The sequence below is a fragment of the Coregonus lavaretus genome (assembly GCF_964263955.1).
Source record: "Coregonus lavaretus genome assembly, contig: HAP1_SCAFFOLD_3041, whole genome shotgun sequence".
In the NCBI taxonomy this organism is placed as follows: domain Eukaryota; kingdom Metazoa; phylum Chordata; class Actinopteri; order Salmoniformes; family Salmonidae; genus Coregonus; species Coregonus lavaretus.
Window position 1 is genome coordinate 28,774 of NW_028163754.1, and position 15,806 is coordinate 44,579.

A 15,806-nucleotide genomic window follows, 5' to 3' on the forward strand; every position below is an offset into this window, starting at 1 on the left:
AATTGAACCTCTCTCCTTGAAGTTCTTGATGATCCGATAAATGGTTGATTTAGGTGCAATCTTACTAGCAGCAATATCCTTGCCTGTGAAGCCCTTATTGTGATATGATATCTTGGCCATATCCTCCAGCCATCATTACATCATGAAGTTATGTCCCTTGGAGAAATGTTTTTTTATTTTGTATTTATTACAAACATTATGTAGTTAGATTTTTAGATCACATACAGTGCATTCGGAAAGTATTCACACCCCTTGACTTTTTCTACATTTTGTTACATCACAGCCTTATTCTAAAATGGATTACACACAATACCCCATTATGACAAAGCGAAACAGGTTTTGAATACCTTATTTACATGTGTATTCAGAGCCTTTGCTATGAGACTCAAAATTGAGCTCAGGTGCATCCTGTTTCCATTGATTATCCTTGATGTTTCTACAACTTGATTGGAGTCCACATGTGATAAATTCAACTGATTGGACATGATTTGGAAAGGCACACACCTGTCTATATAAGGTCCCACAGTTGACAGTGCATGTCAGAGCAAAAAACAAGCCATGTGGTCAAAGGAATCGTCCGTAGAGACCCGAGACAGGATTGTGTTGAGCCACAGATCTGGGGAAGGGTCCCTAAAAATGTCTACAGCATTGAAGGTCCCCAAGAACACAGTGGCCTCCATCATTCTTAAAACGGGAGAAGTTTGGAACCACCAAGACTCTTCCTAGAGCTGGCCGCCCGGCCAAACTGAGCAATCAGTGAAGACCGCAGTGCAAAATACGTTTGATACCCCTGACCTACAGATCTAGGATCAGCTTCCCCTCCAATCATAACCAGGGGCGTCCGCTCCGGCCAAGGTGAGCCCATCCTGGGCAGAGTCCTTACAGGAGTGCACCTGGGTCTGGAGGAAGTTCCAGAGATGAAGCAGGTCTGTGGGTAGCAGCTTGTGGAGGACCATGATCCTGCGGTAGTGACAAGATAGGATTAACTTTAATGTCCCAGAGGGGAAAATGGTCTTAGACACATAGGGTTGCAAAACTCCTGTAACTTTCACCAAATTCCAAGTTTTTTTTTTCAAAAATCCTGGTTGGAGGATTCTTGGATTTTCTGTTTATTCCCTCATAATTCCAGGAATCTTTATAAAATACAAGAAACTTTGCACCCCTAAAAGTACTGCAAAATAGATGCTATGACCTATGTCATGTACACTACCAGTCAAAGGTTTGGATACGCCTACTCATTCCAGGGTTTTTCTTTTTTACTATTTTCTACATTGTAGAATAATAGTGAAGACATCAAAACTATGAAATAACACATATGGAATCATGTAGTATCCAAAAAATTGTTAAACAAATCAAAATATTTTATATTTGAGATTCTTCATGTAGCCACCATTTGCCTTGACAGCTTTGCACACTCTTGGCATTCTCTCAACCAGCTTCATGAGGTAGTCACCTGGAATGCATTTAAATTAACAGGTGTGCCTTCTTAAAAGTTAATTTTTGGAATGCATTTCCTTCTTAATGCGTTTGAGCCAATCAGTTGTGTTGTGACAAGGTGTGGGGGGGTATACAGAAGATAGCCCTATTTGGGAAAAGACCAAGTCCATATTATGGCAAGAACAGCTCAAATAAGCAAAGAGAAACAACAGTCCATCATTACTTTAAGATATGAAGGTCAGTCTATACGGAACATTAAGAACTTTGAAGGTTTCTTCAAGTGCAGTTGCAAAAACCATCAAGCGCTATGATGAAACAGTCTCTCATGAGGACCGCCACAGGAATGGAAGGCCCAGAGTTACCTCTGCTGCAGAGGATAAGTTCATTAGAGTTACCAGCCTCAGAAATTGCAGCCCAAATAAATGCTTCACAGAGTTCAAGTCACAGACACATCTCAACATCAACTGTTCAGAGGGGACTGTGTGAATCAAGCCTTCATGGTCGAATTGCTGCAAAGAAACCACTACTAAAGGTTACCAATAAGAAGAAGAGACTTGCTTGGGCCAAGAAACACGAGCAATGGACATTAGACCGGTGCAAATGTGTCCAAATTTAAGATTTTTGGTTCCAAATGCTGCTGTGTGGGTGAACGGATTATCTCTGCATGTGTAGTTCCCACCGTGAAGCATGGAGGAGGAGGTGTGATGGTGTGGGGGTGCTTTGCTGGTGACACTGTCTGTAATATATTTAGAATTCAAGGCACACTTAACCAGCATGGCTACCACAGCATTCTGCAGCGATACGCCATCCCATCTGGTTTGGGCTTAGTGGGACTATAATTTGTTTATCAATAGGACAATGACCCAACACACCTCCAGGCTGTGTAAGGGCTATTTGACCAACAAGTAGAGTGATGGAGTGCTTCATCAGATGACCTGGCCTCCACAGTCACCCGACCTCAACCCAATTGAGATGGTTTGGGATGAGTCAGACCGCAGAGTGAAGGAAAAGCAGCCAACAAGTGCCCAGCATATGTGGGAACTCCTTCAAGACTGTTGGAAAAGCATTTCAGGTGAAGCTGGTTGAGAGAATGCCAAGAGTGTGCAAAGCTGTCATCAAGGAAAGGGTGGCTACTTTGAAGAATCTCAAATATAAAATATATTTTGATTTGTTTAACACTTTTTTGGTTACTACATGATTCCATTTGTGTTATTTCATAGTTTTGATGTATTCACTATTATTCTACAATGTAGAAAATAGTAAAAATAAAGAAAAACCCTTGAATGAGTAGGTGTGTCCAAACATTTGACTGGTACTGTATATTGTACACATCTCGTACAGCCACAAACATAACACACTGTCCTTACACATTCTGGCGCACTGACAGAGCTCAGATACTTGTTAACGTTTAGGTGTTTGATAGACATGGGAGTGAAGGAGTGCTTTTACCCGTTGAGGTAGTGACAGGGGCGGAGGGAGGGAGAGTACTCCACAGGCATGAAACCAGGATGGTGTCTGGCTGTTAGGTTAGCTGCCTGGAGAGAGGGAGAGAGAGGGGGAAGGGGAGAGAGGGAAGAGAAAAGAGAGGCGGAAGAGGGAGAGATTGAGAGAGGGAGAGAGAGGATAGAGGGGGAAGGGGAGAGAGGGAAGAGAAAAGAGAGGCGGAAGAGGGAGAGATTGAGAGGATAGAGGGGGAAGGGGAGAGAGGGAAGAGAAAAGAGAGGCGGAAGAGGGAGAGATTGAGAGAGGGAGAGAGAGGATAGAGGGGGAGAGAGGGAAGAGAAAAGAGAGGCGGAAGAGGGAGAGATTGAGAGAGGGAGAGAGAGGATAGAGGGGGAAGGGGAGAGAGGGAAGAGAAAAGAGAGGCGGAAGAGGGAGAGATTGAGAGAGGGAGAGAGAGAGAGAGAAAGAAAGAAAGAGGGGGAAGGTAAATTATTTTGTTTGATTTGCTTCTGTGAGTTTGTCCATTGTGGTGAGTGTCCCAAATAGCACCCTATTCAGCGCACTACTTTTGACCAATGGAGGAATAGGGTGCCATTTGTGACCCTGCGTCTACATGTATATTTCTAAATGACCAAATATGATTTAAATTAAATTTCATTCTGCATGCGATCAAATTCATCCAATCAATCAACTCACCTGTGCGACCATGCCGACATAGGCATCGTCGATGGGGAAGAGAGGCACCCTGGGGGAGGCGTGGAGGAGAAGAGAGAGGGCATCTCTGGAGAGGAGGTAGCCCCCGCCCCCAGCGTAGGGGGGGTAGGGGCTATGGTACAGGCTGTAGGGGACGTAGTACTTATTCCACCATATACGCACGGGGTGGGTGTCCACAAAGATACGTCCCATGTAGAGAGGCTGGGGAGACCCTGCTGGTGTTTCTGTTCGTCTCTCTCTACCTGCCCCTCCCTCTGTTCCTCTCTCTCTCCCTGCCCCTCCCTCTGTTCCTCTCTCGCTCCCTGCCCCTCCCTCTGTTCCTCTCTCTGTCTCTCCCTCTTCTCTCCCTTCTCCTCTCCTCATCCCCCGTTCCCTGTTCTGTAGGAACCACACCACTCTCGCCACATCCACATAAACGTCATCGTCCCCCTTTAGAACGTAGAGAGTGGTTCTAGAACACTCCTGGTGGAACCAGTTCCAGAACAGAACCTCTTTCAAGGTCACATTGTAAAAGGATTCTCTGAACCCCCACTGGAGGATGTCCCCGTACCTCTCGCTCTCCTCCCCCACCTCCGGGTCTCTCCCCAGGCCCAGTAGAAACACCCTCCTCACCCCCTGACCTCTCCACTCCCTCTCCCCGCCCCAGGTGGCTCGTATGGCAGCCCGGCGGTCAGAGTTGGCAGGGTGGGACTTGATTGCTAGGAGCAGAAGGACGGGGCTGGCTTCAAGGTCGGGGTTGGAGCCAGGGTAGAGGGACCAGGGGTTGGGTCTGGGGTGACTGGGTCCAGGGTTGGGTGTGGAGTTGGAGGGGTGGAGGAGGCAGCAGCGAGGCCGTCTGAGGAGGGGGTAGGAGCGGACGTGTCTGAGCTGGAGGAAGACCTTGTGCAGCGCAGAGGGGCTGTGGGGACCCATCAGAGAGCTGAAGAAGAAGAAATGATCATGAAGTCATGATTTACATTATATCTGCCTGTCTGACGTGTCACCCACCTGTAGAGTAGCAGCAGAGCCAGGAAGGAGAGAGACAGGACAACCAGTCTGGAGACACCAGGCCTGGGGAACAGTCTCCTGGTACAGCCTAGAGGGATGGAGAGAGAGGGAGGGAAAGGGGAATGGATTGTGGGAGAGAGGAATGGATTGAGGAGGTACACTATATATATATATATATATATATATATATATATATATATATATATATATATACACACACACACACAAAGGTACGTGGACACCCCTTTCAAATTAATGGATTCCGCTATTTCAGCCATACCCGTTGCTGACAGGTGTATAAAAATCGAGCACACCGCCATGCGATCTCCATAGACAAACATTGGCAGTAGAATAGCCTTACTGAAGAGCACAGAGACTTTCAACGTGGCACCGTCATAGGATGCCACCTTTCCAACAAGTCAGCCCTGTTAGAGCTGCCCGGATCAACTGTAAGTGCTGTTATTGTGAAGTGGTAACGTCTAGGAGCAACAATGGCTCAGCCGCATAGTGGTATGCCACAAGCTCACAGAAAAGGACTACCGAGTGCTGAAGCACGTAAAAATCGTCTGTCCTAGGTTGCAACACCCACTACCAAGTTCCAAACTGCCTCTGAAAGCAATGTTGGGAGCCTCACGAAATGGGCTTCCGCACACAAGCCTAAGATCACCATGCGAGCCAGGCCTAATCGCCAAACATCAGTGCCTGACCTCACTAATGCTCGTGGCTGAATGGAAGCAAGCTCCCACAGCAATGTTCCAACATCTAGTGGAGGCTGTTATAGCAGCAAAGGGGGGGACCAACTCCATATTAATGCCCATGATTTTGGAATGAGATGTTAGACGAGCAGGTGTCCACATACTTTTCGTCATGTAGTGTCTATGGGTGAGCTCAGGGTTGGGGTCAATTCCATTTCAATTCAGGAAGTAACCCACATTTCTCACAGAGAAAAATGTACAATTGGAATGACAGTTTAGTTCCTGAAATGGATTTGACCCCAACCCTGGGTGAGTCCAGTGAGATGGCATACATGTAGCCTACATGTTGATGTAAAGTGGTTGTTTGAAAACAACAGTAGTTGCAATAATGATTGCATCGGAGTCACTACTAGCGTGCGACATTTGCCTTTTCTTTATAGTAGAAACAATATAGCTCAACAACGCAGCACTTTATTGTTTTACAGACCGAACATTTGGCGACTCCAAACGGAATAAAGAAGAGAGATGGGAGTTATTCTTACTTTCCTTCTCTTCGCGGAAATTACAACGCTTCATCAGTAATCGGTCGTCACTAGTTAAGCTACCACAGCCTCAAAGTGATGAACCGCGCCTATTTCTACATGTCTCTTCTTAAAATGTGATTTTGAACCTAACTTATGCCTAACCTTAAATTAAGACCAAAAATCAACAACAAAAAAGATCATTCATTTGTACAATATAGCCCACTTTGACTTTGTGGCTGTGCTATCTAGTGGAAAACTTACATCATTCATACTTTCTCTTTTAGCGCCATTACAAGCAGAATGAAACAAGTAATGTTCTATGGTTGTATTATGGCGCTAAACAAATCTTGAAATAAGCTAATTGAATCGCACTTACCCTTGGTAATCATCATGTGTCTATTTGGCCTGTCGAGTGTCGACACTATTCCACAGAAGTTAATGATTGGCCTACTTGCTTTAAAAACACTTCCCGCATGAACTGTACACGGCTCATGATGACACTGGCCTTATTTAAGTGCAAACGAAAGTCAGGGAGGTGCATCAGAGCGAGGTAGGTTGAGGTTTCCGGGTTAGAGTAGTGCAGAAATTGTCATATGCTGAGGCAGTGAAGCAAGTAGGGGATGATGGGTTAAAGGGGGAGGGATCCTTAGAAGAGTGGTGTGAGTAGAAGATCTGTACCAGTACAGAGGGATAAACCAACAAGTGATATATGTTTCAGTAAGATTGGATGTTTGGCAATTATAGCAATGGTTATCAACTGTACTGCTGGGATGGAACGTAAGTCGCAGAAAATTGAGGTTGTGGTGGCAGCTGCAGAGAGGTATTTGGGTGTGCGAGACTTGACATCAGAAGAGTTACAGGTTGTGTTAGGTGGCGGTATATACAAACAATAATGTATATTGTTACCACAAATGCAATGACGCATTTAAATATTGCATAGTCAGAGTAAAAATAAAAACGATTTCAATAATTAACTTGCATTAATGAAATCAAGTCAGATTGTTGGCCTGAAGTAGTACTAAATTGATTTAAATAGTAGAGTATGGTATATATATTTTTTTTAAATGTTTTGTGAGTGTAGTGTTAGATGGTAGGGTATTAGTATTGTTGTTGTTTTTTAGTTGTTTTTTTTAAAGCAAAGTACATTTATAAGGGAGTTATACTCCAGTCTAGTAGGTGGCGGTAATGCAACATTTATTGGATGCCAACCGCCGTTAAACCTCATCGAAGAAGAAGAAGAAGAAGAAGGGAGGCGCATTGTGACAGCCGAAAGCTCGACGATACTGATGTGGTTTTCCAACAGCAAGGCTCAGTGCAACGTGGCAGTGTTGCCATTGTTTATAAAAGTTTTTCTTTGTAATGTCGAAATAATATCACACACTCACAAACTGTAAATATATGTGTGTACATTGCAAGGGCTAAATTGTGGTATAGATATTGGGGGGACAAACAGTAGATGAATGTTCGGGGCTCCTCCCCCAGATTTTGGGTTCTGTTTTACAGTTTGACAATACTTATTATGCTTCTCTTGAGGGGTATTTTGAGGGGTATATGGAGGGGTATTTTGAAAACACAGTATAAGTGGAAGGATAAGTGCAAGGCCCCCCCCCCCAACCCCCCAAAATAACTGTTTTATCATGTTATTCTACTCATTTTGTCATGAGTCTGAGAGAACATTTTGCAGTTTGAAAGCTAATTTCCTGCAATTCTAAAAAAGAAAATCCATGGGGCAGAGAGAAACATTAGCTGTTTAATAGCTCATCTCATGCTATTCTTCACATTTTGCCATGAGAATGACAGAACATGTTGCAGTTTTAAAGTTTAACTGTCTCTTAGAACCAATTTATCCGGTTACAAAAGGGCCTATGTGGTATCGATGTGAGTTAACTACAAAGTGCAAATAGGATAATTTTGGTGCCAAAGTCAGTCTCATCCAAAACAAAATCTGGAAGTGAGTGTGTCATGACGTGTAAGGTACGGATGACATTTTAGTCGTTTAGCAGACGTTCTTATCCAGAGCAATTTACAGTTAGTGCATACATTTTCATACTGACCCCCCGTGGGAAACGAACCCACAACCCTGGCGTTGCAAGCACCATGCTCTACCAACTGAGCTACAGGGGATTACTTACATGCCCACTTTTGACAATGATGTCCAATTGCCCGGAGACACAAGGTGTGGTCCGCCCCCAGCTGCCATGTGTTGTGAACATGTTGTTAAGTCTGCAATGCACGCACACTTGCTCGGCATAGGAGTGAAAATGGACTTTCATAAAATTGGTGCAAACTTCTAATGCATTCAACAATATTGTGCAAGATGGCAAGGAATGGATTACATACAACATGATGGCTGTGACTGGTGTGTGGTGGGTAGCTATGCTACTGTGAACTAGCTAAATGCATAGCCTCTCCCTAATGTGTAATGTGATGTAATGTCATAGAGAGAAAGATTTGCATAGCTAACGTTGCACCTGATGATACGTTTTGATAGGACGTAACATTAGCCAGCTTGCTATCGATAATGTAAGCATGTCATTCACATTGTGTGAAGGCGAAGGAGTCATTTGGCGATCCCCATTACAAAAACAAAAGAGAACGTTAGCTAGCTAGCTAATTCATTCCAACTCGGACAAAGATATTGATAACTAACCTGGATTTGCAAAATAGGTAGCTAGCTACCTTTATGAGAACAGGCATGTTGTTTGGGTTAGCACTTGCTCTCGATAACTCTTGCCCTGGCGGCATTCAAATCAAATCGTATTGGCCGAATACAACAGGTGTAGACATTACAGTGAAATGCTTACTTACCAACAATGCATTTATTTTTTAATAAAAAAGTAAAATAAAACAACAACAAAAAAGTGTTGAGAAAAAAAGAGCAGAAGTAAAATAAAATAACAGTAGGGAGGCTATATATACAGGGGGGTACTGGTGCAGAGTCAATGTGCGGGGTCACCGGCTAGTTGAGGTAGTTGAGGTAATATGTAGAGTGAGGGAAAAAAGTATTTGATCCCCTGCTGATTTTGTACGTTTGCCCACTGACAAAGAAATTATCAGTCTATAATTTTAATGATAGGTTTATTTGAACAGTGAGAGACAGAATAACAACAAAAAAATCCAGAAAAACGCATGTCAAAAATGTTATAAATTGATTTGCATTTTAATGAGGGAAATAAGTATTTGACCCCCTCTCAATCAGAAAGATTTCTGTCTCCCAGGTGTCTTTTATACAGGTAACGAGCTGAGATTAGGAGCACACTCTTAAAGGGCGTGCTCCTAATCTCAGTTTGTTACCTGTATAAAAGACACCTGTCCACAGAAGCAATCAATCAATCAGATTCCAAACTCTCCACCATGGCCAAGACCAAAGAGCTCTCCAAGGATGTCAGGGACAAGATTGTAGACCTACACAAGGCTGGAATGGGCTACAAGACCATCGCCAAGCAGCTTGGTGAGAAGGAGACAACAGTTGGTGCGATTATTCGCAAATGGAAGAAACAAAAAATAACTGTCAATCTCCCTCGGCCTGGGGCTCCATGCAAGATCTCACCTCATGGAGTTGCAATGATCATGAGAACGGTGAGGAATCAGCCCAGAACTACACGGGAGGATCTTGTCAATGATCTCAAGGCAGCTGGGTCCATAGTCACCAAGAAAACAATTGGTAACACACTATGCCGTGAAGGACTGAAATCCTGCAGCGCCCGCAAGGTCCCCCTGCTCAAGAAAGCACATATACAGGCCCGTCTGAAGTTTGCCAATGAACATCTGAATGATTCAGAGGAGAACTGGGTGAAACTGTTGTGGTCAGATGAGACCAAAATGGAGCTCTTTGGCATCAACTCAACTCGCCGTGTTTGGAGGAGGAGGAATGCTGCCTATGACCCCAAGAACACCATCCCCACCGTCAAACATGGAGGTGGAAACATTATGCTTTGGGGGTGTTTTTCTGCTAAGGGGACAGGACAACTTCACCGCATCAAAGGGACGATGGACGGGGCCATGTACCGTCAAATCTTGGGTGAGAACCTCCTTCCCTCAGCCAAGGCATTGAAAATGGGTCGTGGATGGGTATTCCAGCATGACAATGACCCAAAACACACGGCCAAGGCAACAAAGGAGTGGCTCAAGAAGAAGCACATTAAGGTCCTGGAGTGGCCTAGCCAGTCTCCAGACCTTAATCCCATAAATCTGTGGAGGGAGCTGAAGGTTCGAGTTGCCAAACGTCAGGCCCGAAACCTTAATGACTTGGAGAAGATCTGCAAAGAGGAGTGAGACAAAATCCCTCCTGAGATGTGTGCAAACCTGGTGGCCAACTACAAGAAACGTCTGACCTCTGTGATTGCAAACAATGGTTTTGCCACCAAGTACTAAGTAATGTTTTGCAGAGGGGTCAAATACTTATTTCCCTCATTAAAATGCAAATCAATTTATAACATTTTTGACATGCGTTTTTCTGGATTTTTTTGTTGTTATTCTGTCTCTCACTGTTCACATAAACCTACTATTAAAATGATAGACTGATCATGTCTTTGTCAGTGGGCAAACGTACAAAATCAGCAGGGGCTCAAATACTTTTTTCCCTCACTGTACATGTGGGTAGAGTTAAAGTGACTATGCATGAATAATTAACAGAGTAGCAGCAGCGTAAAAAGATGGGGTCGGGGTGGGGGGGCAGTGCAAATAGTCCGGGTAGCCATGATTAGCTGTTCAGGAGTCTTATGGCTTGGGGGTAGAAGCTGTTGAGAAGACTTTTGGACCTAGACTTGGCACTCCGGTATCGCTTGCCGTGCGGTAGCAGAGAGAACAGTCTATGACTAGGGTGGCTGGAGTCTTTGACAATTTTGAGGGCCTTCCTCTGACACCGCCTGGTATAGAGGTCCTGGATGGCAGGAAGCTTGGCCCCAGTGATGTACTGGGCCGTACGCACTACCCTCTGTAGTGCCTTGCAGTCGGAGGCCGAGCAGTTGCCATACCAGGTGGTGATGCAACCAGTCAGGATGCTCTCGATGGTGCAGCTGTATAATTTTTGGAGGATCTGAGGACCCATGCCAAATCTTTTCAGTCTCCTGAGGGGGAATAGGCTTTGTCGGGCCCTCTTCATGACTGTCTTGGTGTGTTTGGACCATGATAGTTCGTTGGTGATGTGGACACCAAGGAACTTGAAGCTCTCAACCTGTTCCACTACAGCCCCGTTGATGAGAATGGGGGCCGTGCTCAGTCCTCTTTTTTTGCCTTTAATGTAACTGGGAGTCATGATCAAGGGCTAGGTTAGAACTAGCTAGCTAGCATTCGGGATCCTCGTCTGCTACTAGTGCTAAAACAACATGCCTGTTCTCATAAAAGTCTATTGTGTATTTTCTAGGGCAAAAATAAATAAAGGATGGTACTTGTCTAGCCTGAGTACCAGTCTTTTTAGCTAACATGCTACAAATATGTGTCAACAAGCATTCAGCCAGTGTTACCAACTCCTCAGTAAGGAAAGTAGCTATTGACTGTCCTAAATTACGTCATCACCCAATTTGCATAATTGGCCATGTGCATGTAATTGTGATGGACGCTGTAGGAGAGAGGAATAACGTTGTGGGAGAGACAAAAAGTGAGTAAAAAACACCCTAAATATGTTTAGAACTACAAACAAACTTTCTTCTGTCGATTCTTTTTTTTTTTTTATGTCCATAACACAATTTGTATACAATCTACATTAACATTTACATTTACATTTACGTCATTTAGCAGACGCTCTTATCCAGAGCGACTTGCAAATTGGTGCATTCACCCAATAGCCAGTGGGTTAACCACTTTACAAATATTTTAATTTTTTTTAAGGGGGGGGGGGGGGGGGTAGAAGGATTACTTTATCCTATCCCAGGTATTCCTTAAAGAGGTGGGGTTTCAAATGTCTCCGGAAGGTGGTGAGTGACTCCGCTGTCCTGGCGTCGTGAGGGAGCTTGTTCCACCATTGGGGTGCCAGAGCAGCGAACAGTTTTGACTGGGCTGAGCGGGAACTATGCTTCCGCAGAGGAAGGGGAGCCAGCAGGGCAGAGGTGGATGAACGCAATGCCCTCGTTTGGGTGTAGGGACTGATCAGAGCCTGAAGGTACAGAGGTGCCGTTCCCCTCACAGCTCCATAGGCAAGCACCATGGTCTTGTAACAGATGCGAGCTTCAACTGGAAGCCAGTGGAGTGTGCGGAGGAGCGGGGTGACGTGAGAGAACTTGGGAAGGTTGAACACCAGACGGGCTGCGGCATTCTGGATGAGTTGTAGGGGTTTAATGGCACAGGCAGGGAGCCCAGCCAACAGCGAGTTGCAGTAATCCAGACGGGAGATGACAAGTGCCTGGATTAGGACCTGTGCCGCTTCCTGTGTAAGGCAGGGTCGTACTCTCCGAATGTTGTAGAGCATGAACCTGCAGGATCGGGTCACCGCCTTGATGTTAGCGGAGAACGACAGGGTGTTGTCCAGGGTCACGCCAAGGCTCTTCGCACTCTGGGAGGAGGACACAACGGAGTTGTCAACTGTGATGGCGAGATCATGGAACGGGCAGTCCTTCCCCGGGAGGAAGAGCAGCTCCGTCTTGCCAAGGTTCAGCTTGAGGTGGTGATCCGTCATCCATACTGATATGTCTGCCAGACATGCAGAGATGCGATTCACCACCTGGTTATCAGAAGGGGGAAAGGAGAAGATTAGTTGTGTATCGTCAGCGTAGCAATGATAGGAGAGGCCATGTGAGGATATGACAGAGCCAAGTGACTTGGTGTATAGGGAGAATAGGAGAGGGCCTAGAACTGAGCCCTGGGGGACACCAGTGGTGAGAGCACGTGGTGTGGAGACAGCTTCTCGCCACGCCACTTGGTAGGAGCGACCGGTCAGGTAGGACGCAATCCAGGAGTGAGCCGCGCCGGAGATGCCCAGCTCGGAGAGGGTGGAGAGGAGGATCTGATGGTTCACAGTATCAAAGGCAGCAGACAGGTCTATAAGGACAAGAGCAGAGGAGAGAGAGTTAGCTTTAGCAGTGCGGAGAGCCTCCGTGACACAGAGAAGAGCAGTCTCAGTTGAATGACCAGTCCTGAAACCTGACTGGTTTGGATCAAGAAGGTCATTCTGAGAGAGATAACAAGAGAGTTGGCTAAAGACGGCACGCTCAATAGTTTTGGAAAGAAAAGAAAGAAGGGATACTGGTCTGTAGTTGTTGACATCAGTGGGATCGAGTGTTGGTTTTTTGAGAAGGGGTGCAACTCTCGCTCTCTTGAAGACGGAAGGGACATAGCCAGCGGTCAAGGATGAGTTGATCAGCGAGGTGAGGTAGGGGAGAAGGTCACCGGAGATGGTCTGGAGAAGAGAGGAGGGGATGGGGTCAAGCGGGCAGGTTGTTGGGCGGCCTGCAGTCACAAGTCGCAAGATTTTATCTGGAGAGAGAGGGGAGAAAGAAGTCAAAGCATAGGGTAGGGCAGTGTGAGCAGGACCAGCAGTGTCATTAGACTTAACAAACGAGGATCGAATGTCGTAAACCTTCTTTTCAAAGTGGTTGACGAAGTCATCCACAGAGAGAGAGGGGGGGGGGGGGGGGGGGGGAAGGAGGATTCAGCAGGGAGGAGAATGTGGCAAAGAGCTTCCTAGGGTTAGAGGCAGATGCTTGGAATTTAGAGTGGTAGAAAGTGGCCTTAGCAGCAGAAACAGATGAAGAAAATGTAGAGAGGAGGGAGTGAAAAGATGCCAGGTCGGCAGGGAGTTTAGTTTTCTTCCACTTCCGCTCCGCTGCCCGGAGCTCTGTTCTGTGAGCTCGCAATGAGTCATCAAGCCACGGAGCTGGAGGGGAGGACCGAGCCGGCCGGGAGGATAGGGGACACAGAGAGTCAAAGGATGCAGAGAGGGAGGAGAGGAGGGTTGAGGAGGCAGAATCAGGAGATTGGAGGGAGAAGGTTTGAGCAGAGGGAAGAGATGATAGGATGGAAGAGGAGAGAGTAGTGGGAGAGAGAGAGCGAAGGTTGCGGCGGCGCATTACCATCTGTGTAGGGGCAGAGTGAGTAGTGTTGGAGGAGAGCGAGAGAGAAAAGGATACAAAGTAGTGGTCGGAGACATGGAGGGGAGTTGCAGTGAGATTAGTAGAAGAGCAGCATCTAGTAAAGATGAGGTCAAGCGTATTGCCTGCCTTGTGAGTAGGGGGGGACGGTGAGAGGGTGAGGTCAAAAGAGGAGAGGAGTGGAAAGAAGGAGGCAGAGAGAAATGAGTCAAATGTAGACGTAGGGAGGTTGAAATCCCCCAAACCCCCCTGTGAGGGGTGAGCCATCCTCAGGAAAGGAACTTATCAAGGCGTCAAGCTCATTGATGAACTCTCCAAGGGAACCTGGAGGGCGATAGATGACAAGGATATTAAGCTTAAATGGGCTAGTGACTGTGACAGCATGGAATTCAAATGAGGAGATAGACAGATGGGTTAGGGGGAAAATTGAGAATGTCCACTTGGGAGAGATGAGGATTCCTGTGCCACCACCCCTCTGACCAGATGCTCTCGGGGTATGCGAGAACACATGGTCAGACGAGGAGAGAGCAGTAGGAGTAGCAGTGTTTTCAGTGGTAATTCATGTTTCCGTCAGCGCCAGGAAGTCGAGGGACTGGAGGGTAGCATAGGCTGGGATGAAGTCAGCCTTGTTGGCAGCAGAACGGCAGTTCCAGAGGCTGCCTGAGACCTGGAACTCCAGGTGTGTGGTGCGTGCAGGGACCACCAGGTTAGAGAGGCAGCAGCCACGCGGTGTGAGGCGTTTGTGTAGCCTGTGCGGAGAGGAGAGAACAGGGATAGGCAGAGGCATAGTTGACAGGCTGTAGCAACAGGCTACAATAATGCAGAGGAGATCGGAATGAAATGAACTAAACATCTGGGAAAGGAGAGAGTAGGGCCTCCCTCACCAAAACTCCCAAATATAACTCTCACAACTTCCACCTCAGAAACTATAATTGTTTCACTGAACCACCCGAATAAAACTCTCCCAACTTCCACTTTAGAAATTAGAATTGTTGTAAACTACAGCGGTTCAATGTTTCAAGGAATAGACTCAACTTACTTTATTCAGCTAGCTAACTATGACGCCATAGCTAACTAGCATGTTAGCATCCAATAACACACAGTTTAGCACCAATACTTGGTTACAACAGACTACCAATAGTGTGTTAACACACTAAACAGATAATTCGTGTCCGTGTCTAGTTCCTTTCATAACGCAGCAATAATTAAACGTTGGCTAGCTAGCACAAATATATTGTATTTAGCTGCTACAGTACAGCTAGCTGGTCGTGTTGGCTAGCTAGCAATGGCTGCTGTGTTGACTTTGTTTTGAAAAACGGCGGCACTGCGAACAAATGTAGCTGGCTAAAAGGATATTGTATTTAGTTGCTACCGTTGCTAATAGCTACTCGCCAGCTAGTCCAGGAGGTGAGTTAGCTAGCTAGCTAGCTTCGTGCTACACCCGGCACCGCCGAATACAATGCTAACCTACAATAATTACATACAATAACTACCCACAACAACCCACGATGCCTACCTACAATACCTAACTACAATCTAAATACATAGTTTAAGCCTTACTCGACAAAGCCCAAGCTATGTATAAAGCCAAACTTACCCGACGCCAGCTGTCTGGGTGGCAGACAAGAAGACATTGGTCTTCTGCAATCAGTAGCTGTAATTAAGTACAGTAGCTACTAACTACCTAACGTTAATGCCTCAGATAATGAGGTTAGAAAAACAGCTGAATGGTAGGTAGCTAGCTGGCTTAATTACAGGTACTCTTAAGCGTGAAATAACATTGGAAACAACTATCACAGTTGCTAAAAGTTACCAGTAGCTACCCGCTAGCTAGCTAGCTTTATTGGTCCAGGTAGTGGGTTAGCTAGCCTCATGCTAGCCTCGTGCTTCACCGGGCACCGCCGAATACAATACTTACCTACAATAATTACCTACAATAACCTACAATAACTACCTAAATAAACTACCTACAATACCTAACT

General features: G+C 45.8%; 1 protein-coding gene across 1 annotated transcript; it reads right to left on the reverse strand.

Annotated features, from left to right (window-relative positions):
• Nucleotides 1-166: 166 nt before the first annotated feature.
• LOC311117805 (N-acetyllactosaminide beta-1,3-N-acetylglucosaminyltransferase 3-like) lies at nt 167-6,290 on the reverse strand. Its single transcript, XM_084192715.1, has 5 exons — nt 6,177-6,290; nt 4,582-4,669; nt 3,577-4,513; nt 2,887-2,972; nt 167-960 (listed from the first exon to the last, which is right to left on the reverse strand). Exons 1-5 carry the CDS (start codon nt 6,190-6,192, stop codon nt 810-812), a joined length of 1,278 nt encoding a protein of 425 aa, XP_084048841.1. The 5' UTR covers nt 6,193-6,290; the 3' UTR covers nt 167-809.
• Nucleotides 6,291-15,806: the final 9,516 nt, after the last annotated feature.